Below are 20,047 nucleotides of genomic sequence, written 5' to 3' on the forward strand. Positions count from 1 at the left end.
CGTGGCTCATAAGTGTGCTTGGTACCAGAGCACCTTAGGCCAAAGATCGTTGATCGACTTTCTGGTCGTATCATCAGATCTGCGACTGTATGTCTTGGACACTCGGGTGAAGTGAGGAACAGAGCTGTCAACTGATCACCACCTGGAGGTGAGTTGGATCAGATCGCCAGGGAGACTGCCGGACAGACCCGGTAAACCCAAGAGAGTGAACTGGGGAACATCTGGCAGAGGCCCCTGTTAACGAGATCTTACACTTCCACCTCCGTATGCTCCTCTCAAGCATTTCAGGGGAGATTGGGGACATGAAATCTGAGTGAACCATGTTCAGAGCCTCCATTGCAGAGGGGACTGGTAGGAGCTGTGGCCAGAAGGCCATTGGTGCCTGTCATGGCGGAAATCCAGGACCGTCAGGTGAGGCAGTCTAAAGAAGGAAGCCTGTGGGTCTCCTGAAGCAGCAGACGGGTACCGGGGAGCCAGAATGGCTGCAGCTCCGACAGTCACTTACGCAAATGCCCTGGTGTGGGAATAGTTCGGGGAGGCTACGGAGAAGGACACACTTTCCGACAAGGAGGGGGATGGAGGGTATTGCAGCTGTATTGCAGGAAGTATAAAACAACGCGTCAGGGGCTGGATCGGTGTGTGATGCACACCGATCCACAAAAAGCAGTTCCACTTAAATCAATTTATAATTTATTTTTCCTCTTGGCACTTCCAATAACACATGGTACCAGTTACCGACATTAACTAAAGTGCGTTACGAAAATGCGTTTACATTGCCTTTGCATTGCATTGTATTGTGTTGCATTGCGTTGCGGTCAACAGAAAGAACCCATCCCCGGGCTCATCCCCTCTCTGAGTCAAATCAGCGTGCACAGGTGAATACCATTACTTATAAGCAATCACCCAATTGCGCTCCAATCCCGGTGACACACCCACCAACTCCAGTAACAACAACAATCAATCAGCACTAAACAAACATAAGTTACTCTCATGGATCCTACAGAGGGCTTGGACCAGGCTATATCCGGCAGGGGAGGAGAACTGCTGACGTGGACTGAGGAGGTTGTCGGGTGGTGGAAAGAGCACTTCAAGGAGCTCCTGGACCCGACCAACATGTCCTTCAAGGGGAATTTTTATCTCTATCACTGGCAGGGGTCGCTGAAGTAGTTAAGAAGCTTTGCAGCGGCAAGGAGCCAGGACATCCGCCCTGAGATGCTGAAGGCTCTTGACATTGTGGTTGTCTTGGCTGACTCGCCTTTTCATTGTGGTGGACAGTGCCTGTGGGTTGGCAGACCCGGGTGGTGGTGTCTATTTTTAAAAACCAAACCAGAGTGTTCTCCAATTATCATGGAATCACACTTCTCAGCCTACCCGAGAAAGTCTATTCTAGGTTGCTGGAAAGGAGGCTCTGACAGATTGTAGAACATCGGATTCAGGAGGAACAATGCAGATTCCATCCTGGCTGCGGGGGTCCTGGGAGTTTGCCCATGCAGTCTGCATGTGTTTTGTGGACTTTTGGAGAGTGTCCGTTTTGGGAGCCTCAGAATTGTGTCTCTGCCTTTTGCAGATGACGTACTTCTGTTGGCTCATTCAGAACGGGACTTCTCGCACGCACTTGGGCGGTTTGCAGCTGAGTGTGAAGTGGCAGGTATGAGAGTCAGCACCTACAAGTCTGAGGCCATGGTGCTCTGCCAGAAAACAGTGGAATACTCCTTGCGGATTGGGAGTGAGTTGCTGCCTCAAGCAAAGGAGTTTAAGTATCTTGGAATGTGAGATCCACAGACGGATTGGTGCGGCGTCCACAGTAGTGTGGGCTTTGTACCGGACAGCTGTGGTGAAGAGGGTGCTAAGCCGAAAGGCAAAGCTCTACGTTTCAACCCTCACCTATGGGCATGAGATCGCAGATACAAGCGGCCGAAATGAGTTTCCTCTGAAGGGTGGCTGGGCTTAGCCTTAGAGATAGGGTGAGGAGCTCGGACGTCCGGAGGGAGCTCAGATTAGAGCCACTGCTCCTTCACGTCGAAAAGGAGCCAGCTGAGTGAGAGAGTTGGGAGGAGACCCTGGGGCAGACCCAGAACTCGCTGGAGGGATTACATATCTCATCTGGCCTGGGAACACCTCGGGATCCGCATGTGGATGGATGGATGGATGGATGGATGGATGGATGGATGGATGGATGGATGATGATTGATTTGTTCTGTTGAGTAGGGCAACAAAGCCAATCTATCAGTAGTGGTGTTCTAAAATGTGCTTGAATCTCATTGGTGTTGATTGGACAATAATGAAAAAAAGGTTTCATTACATTATATCAACATTTTTAATAAAGCTTTTGACAGTTTAGTTGAAAATGCTTTTTTTCATATTTGGATGTGCAAAAAAGGATTTTTGAACATGAATTAGCATGAATAATAAAAATAAATTGCTAGGCTCACATTGTTTTGCGGGATATGTGCCAATAACGTAGCGCTACTGGTAAATGAACAAATCAGTGCACAGCATAAGCCAAACTTTGACATTTAATTTCCCAGATGATCATCCAACACACACAGATGCCACACTTTCTCGTATGCCTTCATCATGTCAAGGTCATGGGTGAAATGTGAAATATCAGCAAAATGTGCAGATTTATCTATGTAATGTATGGGGGACAGGTAAGAATGAGCTAAATGTGTTCACTGAAAGAGTGCAGTGAAAATAATCTATCGGTGTTGGTGAATGGAAACAGTCAGTTCAACAGCACAGAAGCTCACAACTGTGATATCACAGAAATATTATCACTGAAATATTATCCTGATAATTATATCAGGATATAAATACAGTATATATGTGTGTGTGTATGTATGTATCTATGTATGTATGTATGTATGTATGTATGTATATATATATATATATATATATACATACATACATACACACACACATATATACTGTATATATATATATATATATATATATATATTCACTCACACAACCGCACAACCTCACTCACACAACCACATATACTGTATATATATATATATATATATATATATATATATATATATATATATATATATATATGTATATACATATATATCAAAGATGTCAAACTCAAGGCCCACGTCATTTTATGTGGCCAATAAGGGCAAAATAAACGTCTATGCCGAGTACATTGTCCATAAACTACATTTCCCACAAAGCATGTCGATTTTGTGACCTGCAAAGTGACGGCATCCCGCCATTAAAATGCAGCGTTTCCACATCAGCGTGAGATTGGTGTTTAATGAAGGTGATTTCCAAGGGTAGCTTCTTTGATATTTTAGTAAATGATTTCCGTCTGTGAACGGCTTTCCGTGCCTTATTCATTATAATTTCTCTTTGATTTCTCTCCATTTAGCAAGCACATTATTAATAATTATTATTATTTATCGCCTGCATTGTTGTCAGTGGGAGCAAATTGTTCAGTCAGAGTTAATTTAGTTCTGTTGTTTTACTTAAATTTCATGTTGTTCATAATATGTTTTGTAAAAAGATAAAGATAAATAAAAGTAAACATTTGCAATATGAACTTGTACCTCTTTGCACTCAAACAAAGGTTTAAACTTCGATTTGTCCATGTACATCCATTTATAGGATATTATGCTATGGTTTTACTAATCCGGCCCACTTGAGTTTAAATTGGGCTGAATCTGGCCCAAAACTAAAATGAGTTTGACATCCCTGTATATATATATATATATACATGTATTCATGTAAATATATATATATCCTTACCATGTATAAATATATCCTTACCACAGAAGACAGGGTAGGTCGAGCACCAAAATAGGATATGTTAGCCCCAGCTGGCCAACAGGTATGAAACTGCATCTAAATAGCACTGAATTTGAAAATTCTATTGAAATGTTCTCACATTTAACAAACCCTTTAGTTTGTGACATGTGACAAGACTGTTTTATGAAGTCTTTGGCATTCTATGATTATTCATTCATTTAGTGTACTCCAGGAGTACACTAAAGTCCAAGGATGGCAGGCCAGGCCAGGCATAGTGCATTTTTTTGTGATCTAAATATTTCTGTGTTCCCTCAGAAGTTTTTATTATTTCTTCTCAGTGCTTTAACCCTTGTGCAGTCTTGTCCCAGTTATCCCTGCAATTCATGAAGATTATATTAAGATCGTATCTTATCTATTCACAACAAAATGTCCTTATACAGCAAATTAGCAGACAAAGAGAAGACATGTGGCTCTCTTCTCAAGGGAGTGTATTATTGTGCTCTTGTGGGCACCTGAAAACACAAGCACAAAACCAAAGAATGGTTGCTAATTACCTGCAGATGAATACATTTTATACATGTATTCAGAAGGTTTCAGAACTATTGGGCAGACCTATGCTTCTAAGTGGTCATACAGCCAGCACACATACAGCCACTGTATACATTTCTTAATCAGCACACATCAGATACTGTCCAACCACACTAAATCTTATGTTTACCATGTGCACATGTTTTCCCATTAATCTTTAATCCTGGGTTAACATATTGGGATCACATGTTGACACTATTTGTGTCCCTGTGCTAATAGCCTGAGGCAGAGCTGTTTTGCCTCATGTAGCAGCATGCTCTCTATTAACTTGATGCAAAGCCTGAAATAATCCAAGCCAGTTTTTTCTGTGAATATGCATTTGATGCTACTATTTATTTAAACTAATGTTATACAACATAAATGTCTAAATAAATATTTGGTAATTTCAGCGTCAACTGTAATGTTTCTTCTGTTGGCACAATTTGGTACACTAGACCAGGGGTGTACAAACTCTTTTCACTGAGGGAAACAGAAAAATATATGAAGGACTGGGCCACTCACTAGAGGCAGAGTATATTGCCTCACCTCTAGTGTATTAAAGTTAGCAAAATCATTCAAATATAGGTAAATTATGCCTGAGAATTGAATATGCTACAGAAAAAAACAGCCTACATTTCCATTAATGCATTTTCATTTATTTTGTTATGAAAATGGTTAGCAGCACATTCTCATATGCAGCCTCAGATTGCTTCTTAGTCAGGAAGGTCATTCCCCTTCACAGACCTCTATAAAGGGGGGAAAATAAGGGGGAAAGGGGATGAGGAGGATGTTGATTTCGGCAGCACGGGGAAGTGTGCAACTTTGAAGTTGCGTAGTTGTGTCTCAAAGAGACGGAGCTTCACACAGAATGCTTTCATGTGCGCATGAAGTTGTGGTACAAGCTGGTATTTGCCTTGTAGTGTCTTGTTCAAGGTGTTAAGATGATCAGGAAGATCAACTAAAAAAGCCAAGTCTGCCAACCATAGAGCATCACTCAGTTCATGAAGTGGTCGGTCCTTCTCTTCTAAAAAACGGTTGATTTCCGATCTTGGGGAATAAAACCACTGCAGCATGTAGCCCCGACTTATCCAGCGCACATCCCCGTATTCAGTACAACATCAGATGGGAAAAATCACATCCCCAAGCTGGACTGTCTTGGCACAGAGGGCTTCTTGGCGGATGATACAGTGCATTTTAACAGCCTCACCTCCACTCTCAGCTCACTAACACTGTGCGGTGTATGTGGCATCTGTGATGGTGGCATTGACTTCTATGAAGAAATATTCATTTCCCAATATGTCTGAAATTTTTTGCTATTTTGCATTTCTTTGGTTCTGCCAGTTTTGGTCACCCATAGTAAAGATTTTCTTTGACTGCCCTTGTTTTGTGGAGAAGCTGCTTGTTCGACAGTAGCTCCAGCTAGTGGTAAAACTAAGAGGTACAATACAGTCAAGCCCAAGTTTCATATGTGGGCCATATTCCATAATATTTTTAGAATTTGCTGCGGGCCAGTTTGGACACCCCTGCACTAGACAGTGACTTACAGTACAAATATGTCTTTCCAGCTATTATTAAAGGTTAATATGTTGTTACTAGATAATGCAATTGCTATTTTTGGGTAAGTAGCATTCTGGAGATATTTGGCGTTAAATTACCACTTCAGTAGTTCATAGAATGAACCCTTAGGAATCACGTAAAAAAGCCTCTGAAAGTTAGTTTTGTCAGTAGTTTAGTTAGAGACAAATGTGTTGACTTCAGAGAGTGTTTTCGTATGACATATTGCTTAAAACTTCATAAAACTTTAATGTGATTGTACTTTGTGGCACACTGAAAGATTGCAGTACACAGCAAAGCAAATGTGATTGTGAGAGGGGGAGAAGTATTTGTTTCCCACTATAACTGTGTAGGCAATCCAGAAGTATGTGTGATCTTCAATTTATCAAAGGTGCTGTGAAGCTATTCCCTTGATTGAAATGGTGTCACTGTGCTGGCCAGCACCGAGGGAATAAGTCAAATTAACCATGAAGTAATCCACGGACATAGAAGATGCTTACAATGTGATGCTATCCTTTTCTGGGTCTGAAGTTAGGGGATGTTATTATTGTTGGTATTGGTGAGGACTGTGGTCTGATGGGTGGATGAATGAGGTGCTGACACAAAAAGTGGGAGGGAATTTTTCACTTAGTTGCCATGATGACATTTAGTAGCAACAAAAGTGTATTAGGAAGTGTATTAGGAGCAGCTGACAGAGTGCATACAAATCTTATCTTTATTGTCATGTTAGAAACAGAAAGGAGAGAGAAGACAGAGAAGGGAGAAAGAAGAGGGGAAGAGTGGAAGATTTGGAAAGCCAAGTCATGATAAAACTTTCTCCTAAAAGCAGGTTTGAGGGGGGTTGCATTTTCTGGTGGGGGAGGCTGTGCAACAGTGCAGAGGCAGCAGCATGATGAAACATAGACAGTGTATCTGATCTGAAGAAGAAGGAGACTCGGAATAATTCAATTTGGCTCATTGACACCTCCACTTCAAGTCTGTTTAGACCACTGTTCTCCCACTTCCAAAGTGACATGTTAAATACCCCTCTATATTGAATTTTGCATTGATTGTAATTGGCAATTGCGTTAAATCATTTCCGGCAGTAGCTCAGTCCATAGGGATTCAGCTTGGGAACCGGAGGGTCGCCCGTTCGAGTCCCGTATGGACCAAGTAAGTGGACTGGTAGCTGGTGAGTTGCCAGTTTGCTTCCAGGGCACTGCCGAGGTGCCACTGAGCAAGGCACCGTACCTCCAGCCGTAGAATGGCTGCCCTGCACCCCCTATGTAGTGCATGTGTTTGTGTGTGTGATATGTGGGGGTGCAAGACAAATATCAATTGCATGGGATTGCCGTGAATTGCATGCACCATGACAAGAATAAAGTATCTTAATCTTAATCATTTTACAATTTGTCAGCAGACAAAATATACCAATAATTTTCTTTCTTTGTTGCTTTTCAGTCTTGGTGTGATTACTCAATTTCAGAGGAATCTAAAAGCAATACAGAGCGAGTAATGGCATTTGGTTTGTAGTATATGACATAAGCGCCCACTATAAGTAGTGATGTGTCCTTTCGTGTCGAGGCTTTGAAGCGTGTGTCGAGTAATCCAGGAAGATTTTTGCGAAGCTCGTATCGAGGCGTGTGTTGGGGACGTATGTGGTGATGTTCGAAGCATCGCGAACCTGCCGTACCACGCGACTGATACAGCCAATATAATCACTGCCTGTTTTACATTTATTGTCCACTTGATGGCACAGTAGAGCAAATGAAGCATCATGGCGCTTCGGCCCATATGTCGAGCAATTGGACGGAAAGCTTCAACACTTCATGAGGCTTCATCTTGCCACCACTGACTTTAACCTGAAGATGTCAAGGTCTGTCTCTTGTGTTACTTCCTGTTTTATTTTGTAATTCTGTCTTGTCCATGTTTCTGGTGTCTTTACGTCCTGCCCCATGTGTTTCCCATCATTGTGATTACCTGTCTTCCCAGATGTGATTTACCTGTGTCTCTTTGTCTCCTCCCCTATCTGGTATGTACAGTATATGTACCCCTGTGTGACTTGTTTTCCTGGATCGTTGCTTCAGTTAACTGATGTAACGTCTGCCTCTGTTACCTGTGTGCTTCTATTACCTGTGTGCTTCTTTTACCTGCGTACTCTTGTTACCTATGTTACCGTTCCTGTTTCCCTTTTCCTCGTGTCCTCTGTGAGAGTACCTCTAGTGTTTCCCCGTGAGCTCGACCCCGGACCTCAGCCTGTACCTGACTCTGTCTTATGTATCCCGTCCCTATGCATCAACCTACGCCTGAACCTGACTTCACCTCCCGTCTCCAGCCCTCGGACTTACGCCTGCCCCCAACCGCCACTAGCCCTTGTATTTTCCCTGCCTGTCCCTGACACCACCTTTTGCCTGCTCCCTTGGATATTTTTGCCTTTGTTAAATAAATTCCTGTACCTGTGAATCTGCGCTTGGGTCCTCTGTTCTGGCATAACGTGACAAAAGAAGGCACTAGAATACTGTCCTTGAGAATTCTGTAAGCAATATTACTGAAGCTGTTAATAATATGATCTGTTTATTTTTATGAATAATCAAACGTCATCAACCAAATGCAATTGAGGTGATTTTGCTAGTTTACTGTCATAACGATCACTATTGAGTCAAGCAGTATCATACACTCCAAAGACTCTGCAAGACCTAATTTTGAATTTATTTTGCATTATGACAAGCAATGCAAACCACCTGACTGTGAGTCTGACGTGAAAAACCGGGATGAGGAAGTACGACTTCTATAAGCAATTTAGGGGGGTTCATTCATTTAAGAACATTCCTTCATTCATACTGCTTTAAGCGGGTACAGCACGTCCTCATTAGCTTGTTGGGTAAATTATTTCCAAATGTGTAAATTTCTGGATGATGTTTTCTAACTGTATTTGGTTCACATATACACATGGCTGTGCACCAGAACCTGCATTGTGCACAGGAGCTAAAATTTGGAGCTCTTAAACAGATCACTTTGATGTCCTGGTTTGACAGCAGAAACAGCAGTATAAAGTCTTACATTTTTAAGATTTAAGATAAGATTTAAGATACTTTATTTGTCATGTTGCATGCAATTCACGCGCAAATCACATGCAATTGAAATTGTTCTCGTACCCCCACTTACACATCACACACACACACACACACACACACACACATGCATTTACAGAGGGGGTGCAGGGCAGCCATTTTTCGGCGCCCATGGAGCAGTTGATTTCTAAGAGGAGATCCATATTGGCCATGACTTATATCACAAGAGGATTAGATAATTGTCTTGTGGCCACAACTTAATAATAGACACAGAGAGAAACAGGATTGTTCTGTACTGTCTCTTCAGTAGATTCATAGGTCCATGGGTCCTAACTTAAGATGTGTGTATAATGGGACACTGTTGCGCTAAGTGAAGCCTTATATTATGGTTATTGCACTGCGTACATTGCATTCTGCTTTGTAGTTAGTGTGATTCCTTTCAGGAATTGCCCCCTTAGTTTGTGAAGCAGAAGCAGGGGCTACAGACTGGAAATGACAAAATAACTGTCTAAGAAATACAAAAACACAACTAAACTAAACAATTAAAATACCACAGGTGTTAATTTTGAGTAATCTAAATCAATAAAATGGACCAAACACATCCACTCCTAAATAGATAAGATTTTGTTAATATCTGAAGTAGGGCTGGGCAAGTTAACACGTTATTGCATTAACGCAGTAATTCATTAACACCGACAATTTTTTTTGCACCAAAAGTAGTCACTTGTAGTCACTTGCCCGATAAATGGTTAACACAGTTTTTTATTAACTATTATTTTGAAAGTCCGTTGCTCACTAGCTACAAACTGCAGGCCGATTAGTGTTGTGGAAGATGTCAGTCTGAGGATCGTTCTTAGGATCACAACAAATGACGGCACGTATGAAGATGCACCATCACAAGAAGAATGCACAAGTTGTATGAAAAGGAGAGGACTACAAAAGTGCAACACGCACCAACTGTTGCTCTCACTGGAGACCACTGGACGCTGGGTAACCATGACTACCTGCATTACTGTAGATTAGATTAGATTAGATTAGATTAGATTAGATTAGATTAGATTAGATTAGATTAGATGAGATTAGATTGAACTTTTTTTATCATTGAGCAAAGTACAATTATGAATGATCAGTGGAAAAACAGAAAGTTGTGCAAATGGCAGTGGAGTGCAAAATGATGCTAGTGGGGGGATGGAGCAGAGTTCTGCTGGTCCGTGAGCGGAGGCTTCTGTGATGCCTGCCTGATGGGAGGAGGGTGAAAAGTTTATTATTAGGGTGGAAGAAGTCTTGTATGATGTTCTTGGTTTTACCCAGACAGCGTCTACGATAGATCTGTTCGATGCTATCCAACTGTGTACCGTGATCCTTTGGGCGTTTTTCACCACCCACTGGAGTGCTTTCCAGGTGGAGCAGTTGCCATACCATACTATGATACAGTTTGTGATAATAGTTCTGAGCTTTTTTAAAGCTCAGAACAAAGTGCGGGTGCTGTTGCGCCTTTTTAACCAGGGTGAAGGAGTTTATGGACCAGATGAGATCATCGGAGATGTGGATGCCAAGGAACTTGAAGCTGGACACACGCTGTTGATGGAGATGGGGGTGTGTGCATGGCTTCCAGCCCGCCTGAAGTCTACGATAATCTCCTTAGTTTTTGTTGAGTGCCAGGTTGTTGTCAGCTCACCACGTGGCCAGGTGCCGTACTTCATCCCTGTATGCCGTCTCATCGTCACCTCTGATCAGGCCTATCACTGTGGTGTCGTCTGCGAACTTAATTATGGAAGTGGAACCATAGGTAGGAGCGCAGTTATGGGTGAATAAAGAGTAAAGCAGAGGGCTCAGCACGCTGTCTTGTGGCACGCCGGTGTTCAGGGTGATAGTGGAGGAGGAGAGGTTATCTATCTTCACAGACTGGGGTCTGTTAGTTAGAAAGTTCAGAGTCCAGTTGCAGAGGGATGTGTTGATACCAAGCTGGCTGAGCTTTGAGATCAACTTGGAGGGGATCACAGTATTGAATACTGAGCTGAGGTCAATGAACAGCATTCTGGCGTAACAGTTCGGGGTGTCCAGGTGTGTTAATGTGGAGTGAAGTGCCACGGAGATGGCGTCCTCAGTTGACCTGTTGTGGCAGGTAGGCAAAACTGGTGAGTGTCCAAAGTAGCAGGGTTTCAAGTGTGAGGGGTCCAGCCTCTCGAAGCACTTGGCAATGATGGGGGTGAAGGCAACAGGATGAAAGTCATTAAGGGCCGTAGGGCTGGAGTGCTTAGGCACTGGCACGATGATGGCGGTCTTGAAGGTAGTGGGAACAACTGCTGGGGCCAGGGACAGGTTGAAAATGTCCGCAAAGCATGATCTGCCAGCTGCTCTGCACAGACTTTGAGCACACGCCCAGGTATTCCATCAGGGCCAGCTGCCTTCCGGGCGTTCACGGAACAGACCTCTGAGGTGTGTGAGAGGAAGTTCGTTGAGAGGTAGATCTGCCTTGAACATCACCTCCCTGTTTTCCCGGTCAAAGAATGTAGAAGCGGTTTAGCTCGTCGAGGAGGGAGGTGGAGCTGGTAGGGGGCACAGTGTTGGATGGTTTGTAGCTGGTGAGTGTCTGTATGCCTTGCCACATACGCCGGGGGTCAGACGCGTTGAAGTGCTCTTCAACCCTCAGTTTGTAGCCATGTACAAACATGTTCCCCTCCTCAGGTTGGCCCTAGCCAGAGTGTGAGTGATGTCACTCTGTCTACACAACTGTTGATATGATCCAGGGCAGAGTTTGTGAGAATGTCAATGTTGATCAGAGAGTCTGTGGTGGCCTGAGCGGAGAACACATTCCAATCTGTTTGTCGGAATTGCTGTTGGAGAATGGAGTCAGCACCTTCGGACCAGATCTTGACGGCCCTTGTTGTGGGTTTAACCTGTTTAATGATGGGGGAGTACTTGGGGAGCAGGAACAAAGAGAGGTGGTCAGCGTGACTGAGGTGGCGGAGGGGTGTGGCTTTGTATGCCTCAACGTGGTCCAAAGTTCTTTGTCCCCTTGTGTTGCAGGAGACATTCTGGTGAAACTTTGGAAGAACAGTCCGTAGAGTGCAGTGGTTAAAGTCCCCAGCGACAACAAAAAATCCCCATCTGGATGTATGGCCTGCAGTTTGTTAATGGCAGCATACAGTTCTTTCATGGCCACTTAAGCATTAGCATCCGGAGGGACATAAACCGCAGCAGCAACAATGAAGGTCAACTCACGTGGAAAGTAGAAGGGTCTGCACTTAACAACCAGGTACTCCAGATCAGCAGAACAATGGATATCCACAATGGCAGAGTCCATGCACGATGATTTGTTTACATAAATGCAAACTCCTCCACCACCACTTTTACCTGTGGCTGCCGTTGCTCTGTCGGACTGAAGATTATGATCATTTAGCAGACCCTTTATTCCAAAGCGACTTACATTACATTACCACCCGTTACAGAGGGGGGAGCAATTGAGGGTTCGGTGCCTTGCTCAGGGGCACCTCTGCAGGGACTCGAAATGGCGACCCTCCAGTTCCCAGGCGGACGCTTTACCCACTTAGCCACTGCCACTACCAAGATAGTGCGCCCCTGAAGCTCCACCACACAGTTAGGAACAGAGTCGCTGAGCCATGTTTCCACGAAAAACATGAGACTGCAGTCTATGAGCCTTCTCTGTGTGAGGGTCCAGATCTTGAGTTCGTCCATCTAATTCGCCAGAGACCGTATGTTGGTGAGGAAAATGCTAGGGAGCACTGGCTGGTGTGGATGTAGCCTAAGTTTAGCACGCAGACCTTTGCGTTTCCTCCGTCTTTGTTTACGGTCTTGACGCAGACGGCGAGAGTTTCGGGTCGCCTGCATGACTCCTTGACAGCTCGGTGACTTTACCAACTCCGCTGGAAGTTGAGCGGATGGCCCAAAACTACATTTTTGCTTCGGTAGAAGATATCCAGAAGTGACTGTCTGCTATATGAACGGTTCGCCCCGCTGTGAATCGGGCGAACACACAGGAGAAAACTAGGTAAATAAGCACTAATTTGCTAAATCTAGTCAGACGCTGAGCCTCGCAATGTACACGTGCCACCATCTTGTCTTGTCTGTATAGTGAACAGTGGGAGTTGTCACCGCTCTGACTGGAATGAAAACGGAAGACATTTTGCTGAAATGTGTGTGGAACATTTTCATGTTGCACAGAAGTGGAACGTTTCAAATGAAGTCAACACACTTAGCACAGATACTGAAAGTGCAAGAAATACGATGACTGCTGCAAGACATCTGCCTTTAGAACATGCTCCTGCACAGTCTCCAGCATTCCGTCACAGAACAGTGTGTCTATCTGCAGAGCAGTGCGTTTGACAATGTCCTGGCCAAATGCAGAAAAGTTGCGGGCCACTTTAAACCATACACAGTTTATATTTTATTTGATAACATTAATGTTTAAGTTGAGATTTACAATAAATATTTTAATTGCTACTGTGTAAAGGGGAATACTACTGTTAAGAAGCACCTTATTTGTATAAAGTGTTTGTAACACATTTTGCACTTTTGTTCATATTGCAGTACTATTGAAATAAAAGTCCACAATACACTACTTTTTAAATCCTTATTGAATTTTGTGCATCTCTTCCAATAATGCGATTAAATGTGATTAAACATTTTAATCGTTGCCCAGCCCTAATCTGAAGTTTAAATACGATCCATTAAGCAAATCTGTACGGGATCTGACCTCAGACAACCACAAATCAACAACAAACCGCACCGTGTCTGCAAATTCACATATCTCAGGTTTAGCTCCTTCAGTCCACTCAGAAATCGTTTTACTTAAATTTTTGTAGCTTCTTCACATTCTCCTTATAGTGACCTTTTAATAAGACTCCTGGGTAGCAGAATCCGTATGAGAGAAGATCATGTTAAAAAGACTGCACGCTCAGACCTGTGGCTCAGTGTGGTGAGGGTTAGGCATAGGTGAGCCATGCTGCTGAATTAGCCTATACAACAAACAAATGTTATTGGCATGCTGTATAGGGTATAATGGGACTGGCACAGTCTCAAGGTTTTGTGAAGTGAGCACAAAGTCTGAGATTATGTTCAGATCAAACATATTATGTGACAATATGACAGATTGAATACATAATCGCACAGATTATTCAATATTTCAGTGAGTAACACTGTTTCAATCACACACAAATCAGCTTTAACCATTACATACCCGGTGATGTGTCTTAACAGTGTAAACCAGGACATTTTTTTGATTCTTCAAGTCTTTTCACCAGATTTTGAATCACAATTCTTATTTGTAGCTATTTACATCCAGTGAGTCATTAAGAAATTGATTATTAATTGTGAATGAGGGTTACAGAGTGGCAAGGGTGTATAAATGAGGTTTTACAGCATTTGTTTATGTAGAAAAACCCATAGCTAAGACAATTCAATAAAATTTTTATATTATCATATTAGGCAAAAATGTTATTTTTTTCTAGGCAAATCAGGCCAAATTTGATCCACACAGGATGTAAGGGTGTAAGCTTGACATGCAACGGAGAAAGCAGGATATAGAGCTGTCCTACTGGCTGCTCTTTAGCTTTGGCTAGGAACAAAGCCCATTGGAGCTGATGAGTGCTCTGTTGACACATTTTGGTATGGTATTTGGTATGATTGACATTTTGTGACGTCATGCTCATTTCACAAAATTTGGGCAGAGCAGGCTGCATGGATTATAGTGTGGGCTGGCACAAGCATGTAGCATGGTTGGGTGGCAGGATTTTAAGGGGGGGTCCTGGAAAAGGGGTCCTGAATGAGGCCGGGACGAGCCTGTGGCGCTTAGCAAGATGCCAGCGCTGCACGGCTCCAGTCTGCCAGGCCTTGGCTTAATAGGAGGACAAAGAGTGTAAAAACCAACCTTCCCGTTGATCTGAGTGGTGAGATTTGGATTGAATTTTTGAATGACAGGGTGCAATGGTGATGCAGGGATTCGAGATAAAGTGGGAAAAGGAAAGAAGAACATGGGAAGTGGGAGGAAGAAGACAAGTAAAGAACGAGAGAGTAAAACAGGCAAATATTTGCTTTTCAATTAATGAGTGATAACATCACAATGGAGAAAATAGCTAGTGCAGCGCAGTGATATACACACACACACACACACACACACACACACACATGCACGCGCACACACACACACACACACACACACACACACACACACACACACTCAACATGTAGTAAAAATAAACAGTGTAAAGTCATCAGAGATTAACCAAAAGGCCATGAAGGCTAAAGTGTAACAAAACACAATTACACTTTTTTCTTATAAAATCATCAGTGGTAATCTGTAAAAACAGCAATATGCTAGCCCCTGTCACGCCACACCCACACAAACTTAAGAAGACATATTTATGAACAAATACACATTCTAAATAAAATAAACCTGGGAAGAAGACCTAACATTGAAATTGATGACGTTGTCTGGAATGAAGCACAAAAATAAATAGAAACCGGCCCTGTTAACTCTATAGTCCATTTAATACAACTCAAAGTTACACATAGATTACACTACTCTAACAGGTGAGGTTACAGGGAGAAAAGATAAAGAAGGTGGAGGATTTTAAGAACTTAAAGTCAACAGTCCAGAGTGCGGAAAAGAGGTGAAGAAACGTGTGCAAGCAGGTTGGAACCGGTGGAGAAAAGTGTCAGGAGTGATGTGTGACTAAAGAGTATCAGCAAGAATGAAAAGAAAGGTGTACAAGACAGTGGTGAGACCAGCGATGTTGCATGGTTTGGAGACAGTGGCACTGAGGAAGGGACAGGAGGCAGAGCTAGAGGTAGCAGAAATTAAAATATTGACTCTTTGGGAGTGACAAGGATGGATAGGATCAGGAATGAGTACATAAGAGGGACGGCACGTTAGATGTTTTGGAGATAAAGTCAGAGAGGCCAGACTGAGATGGTTTGGACATGTACAGAGGAGTGATAATGAATTTATTGGGAAAAGGATGCTAAGGTGGGAACTGCCAGGCAGGAGGCCTAGAGGAAGACCAAAGAGGAGATATATGGATGTAGTGAAGGAGGATATGAGGTTAGTTGGTGTAAGAGAACAGGATGCAGAGGATAGGGCTGGATGGAGACGGATTACTTGCTGTGGCGACCCCAGAATGGAGCAGCCGAAAGGAAAAGAAGAAGAAGATACTACTCTAAGGTTAAACTGAAAAAAGAATTGCTCTACTCGGGCATTCGGTAACACTGGAAAAGCTAGACAACCTCTACACCTGTACTGTATAACAGGGATCTCCAACCCTTTTTCCTCTGAGAGGTAATTTGACAAAATAAAAGTGTCCTACACGTGTTTTACATTGTTAATAACATTTACTCACATGGCTGATTCTACACCCAAACCAGCTGAATAAGCGTCTTTAGTTTGAAAATTTACAAAATGTTGATATCCAACACTCAACACTAACATTTTGTATCAAAAAGCACTTGAATTCAGTAACATGAGGTTTTTCTGTATACTAATAAATCCCCATCATATAAATCTCATAGAAAACAAAACAATGTCATTTCTTATTAACCATTTAATTTCTGCTATACCTTCCATATTTCACATTTCTGTCTGTCCACATATCACTGTCACAATTTCCCTTCACATTACTTGAAATTTTGGGAATTCCCTGCAGTTCCCATATTAGCTGTAATTCACATGAATTCAGTTTTTCCTGATGTTAGTGAGATGAGAGAGTGGCAGTGTCTGGTGTCTGCTGGAATGAATCCTCCTAAAGCTCACTCCTATGGAGCTCCTTTACCTTCTCTATTCGTCAGAATGTCCCGTGAAAAGTAGCCGTGTGAAAGACGGACCGCAAATGAGACACACACACACACTTCCTCATGAAAATAGTATATTTGGTGCATCTTATTGGGGCTATTTTCTGCGGTCATTGTCAAATCCAGCATGGGCTTGCTAGCCTGCTAATATCGGCTAATGTTCAGTGTCACAGACGTAAACAAACTTGACAGCAGCGCCATTTGTTGGACTGACAGCTGATTGGCTTATAATCATTTTGTGACAGAAGGGGGCGGGATGTCTGTGAATTTGATTGGATAGAAACTTCCAAGTTTACCAAGTGACGTTGTGTTGTCAAATGTATGTATTCTTTGAACCTTTAGCTCGCTCAAAGTGTTAGCGACGTGTTGGAGACCACTGCTGTATAACATATAATAATAATTACTCGGTTTAAAGCTCCTCCTTTAAATTCTATCATTGATGTGGTACTTTTGATGGCCTACTTAAACTCATTTACAAATGTACTAATGTTAGCATTGAGCTTTCTATCTATCAATCTTTTGTTTCACTATAATCTTAAAGAAAATTGACGACATGCATAGGAGAAAGCTGTAGTTCTGTATTTGCACTTGTTGGGGAACTACCTCCCAATGGGTAAATCAATTGATTAATTTGGGAGGAAATGAATTAAACCCAATTCTATTCAATTAAGACAATGCATTCAAATCAATCTCATATCAGAAGTAGTGAGCTCTCTGTTACAATGACCCTTTTCAATCTGCTTTAAAGAATGGTCCACTGACTGACTATCACTAATAAACGAATGTATTAGTGATATCTAAGTAAATAGACTAGCAACAGAATGAATGCAATAAGGAAATTAAGATGAAGTAGCATTAACACAGGAAATGGAATGGAATATTGACAGTTAAGATTATTAATGAAATCAAATTACTGAATTAATCTGAGAAAAAGTTTTTCCTGATGTTAGTGAGATGAGAGAGTGGCAGTGTCTGGTGTCTGCTGGAGTGAATCCTCCTTAATCTGAGAAAAAATTGAACACGTGAATGAAATTACCAAGCAGTCTGGATTTCCTATTAATAAAAGCTAAGTGACACCAACTCTGGAAATATATCATGCAGTTGATCTCTCTTGCAAGTAAAACCAGATGATTAGCTGGGAATCCCTTTGGCAGGATCCTGGAGTAGCAGGCAGTTTGAGATCTCAGATCTCAGTCTTTTAGGTCGGTAATTCAGGCTCTGAGTTACAGGAAATTCAGCCTTCGGCCTAATGAAAGAAAAACCTCAAGTTCCTAACTGCAAACTAAATTAAAAGTATGATGCTTAGCTTGGCAAACTGAAAAAGTAAAGTGTGAGCAATATTGTAGAATACAAATTGTTGTATGGTTAAAGTGCTAGATCAGTGTTTTTCAACCGGTGTGCCGCGGCACATTAGTGTGCCGTGAGAGAATGCCAGGTGTGCCCTCGGAAATTGTCCAACTTCACTTAATTAATTAATTAAATTTCGAAGCGCTTTACAAGATGATCACATCCTTTTTTGGAAACTTGGACTACACATGTGACCTCGATAAAATTCTCTGTCAAGAAGAGGGATGTGTATGTGTGGAACAAAGTGTTATTGAAATAATTTGATGATATCACTTGGTTCAATATTTTAGTCCCTCCAAAAAGAGATAAATATAAATATTTTGGAATCCTGATTATTCTTGATTGGGATAATGTCGTATATCCAGGTCTTGGCAAAATAGAGGTGAATGGAATTTCAGATAGATTCTGACCAAAGTTGACTTGACGTGCTTACTATGGCAAAGAGATAATGGTCCATTATCCCATTCGGCTTATGCTCAGTTCCTTAGTGATGTGCCTGTCAAGATTATATTAAAGCAGGCCAGTTCTTCCTTTTCAAGACTAAAGTTAGTTTTGGTCATTAAGTAGAAAATGAAACCTGATGTAAACATTGGCTTCCCTACAACGCAAAAACACATTCTCTTACACACAACAGAAGAGACCAAACATCTTACAAGAAAAGATGTTAAAACATCAAAGCACATTAAATACATTTTCTTATGCTGATAGAAGGGTAAGCATGTGTGAGACGAACATAAACATATACAAACTGTATTTGACACCTCATGGATGGCCAGAGGGCCCCAAATACAGACAAGAAAAACGGAAAAAGTCAAAGAAACGCAAACATACACATAAACATTGGTGCTCTTGCAACATTGTAATGTTGTCTTTACAATATGAGACAGCAATGGAAACAAAACTGCTGGCACACCTGGAGAGGTGAAAAATTAAAGCAACTAAGGAAGAAATTTGAAGAGAAGCAAAATCAACAAAACATACGAACAACACTAATTCATCATTCTAACTTTCTGAGAACATCTGAACATCTTAAAATATGTGTAATACTTCCCATTTCATTACCACATCATCATCTGATATGAAATTTTTTATTTATCAGTTCTCAAAGGCAATTTGTAAATTATGGGAATAAAGATCAGATTTGTTGCTTTTTGATACTTTCCATTAATTTGAAATAGCTATGTAGAACACAGCAGATTATGTTATTGTGTGAAAACATTTTGAGATGATAACAAGTCTATCCGGAATTTTTGTATCATTAGGTGAGCAATTTGAAGATAGAAATTGAAAAAGATTACATTACAATCATTTGGCAGACGCTTTTATCCAAAGCGACTTACATTACATTACCACCCTTCGCAGAGGGGGGAGCAATTGAGGGTTCGTTGCCTTGCTCAGGGGCACCTCAGCAGGGGCTCGAACCGGTGACCCTCCGGTTCCCAAGCGGAAGCACTACCCACTGAGCCACTGCCAGATGTAATGGAAATAGAATAATCTAATGTCAATATTTTTGAGTTTGAGAGTCGTTTGAGTCACCCACCTGGTGGCGGCGTTGCCTTATCAGGAATGAAGAAGAGACAATGTTGCATCTGGCATGGGGTTAATGTGTTTGGTGCATTATTTTGTGTAGATAGTGTGAAGAGAAAATGGGCTCTTTATCTTAATTCTTACTTTCCAAATGGAGCAATAACATTAAAATATTCCTTTGAGAAATGTTTTGCAAATGTAATCAGATTTTTAGTGTGTTTTTTTCCTCAGCACTGTCCAAAAAACCGAGAGATGACTGAAAGATTATGTGACAAAGATTTAAAGATTACAGCTCATGGATATGTCATAATATGATTTCTAACAGTATCAGGAAGAGCCCAAATCAAGACATTGCTTTGACATTTTGGCTTTTGAGAACCTGATATTCGTTGAGGCTAATTAAGTTGTTTGTTGACAAGGCCTAGCTTTAGTAGCCCTCAGGA

At 41.9% G+C, this 20,047-nt stretch overlaps 1 protein-coding gene across 5 annotated transcripts in view; it reads right to left on the reverse strand.

The window, feature by feature from the left end:
* Positions 1-20,047, reverse strand: part of ptprfa (protein tyrosine phosphatase receptor type Fa) — a 180,697-nt gene that overhangs the window by 140,980 nt on the left and 19,670 nt on the right. For 2 of the 5 annotated variants that reach the window (XM_076141576.1, XM_076141577.1), the window contains exon 6: positions 14,815-14,826. The exons of the other annotated variants lie outside the window; for them this stretch is intronic. In XM_076141576.1, the coding sequence (XP_075997691.1) occupies positions 14,815-14,826 (12 nt within the window). The remainder of the gene's footprint in view (positions 1-14,814; positions 14,827-20,047) is intronic. 5 annotated transcript variants of the gene reach the window in all.

Source organism: Genypterus blacodes, unplaced genomic scaffold (assembly GCF_046128005.1).
Source record: "Genypterus blacodes isolate CSIRO-AG114 ecotype Tasmania unplaced genomic scaffold, CSIRO-AGI_Gbla_v1 ptg000019l_1, whole genome shotgun sequence".
NCBI classification, from domain to species: domain Eukaryota; kingdom Metazoa; phylum Chordata; class Actinopteri; order Ophidiiformes; family Ophidiidae; genus Genypterus; species Genypterus blacodes.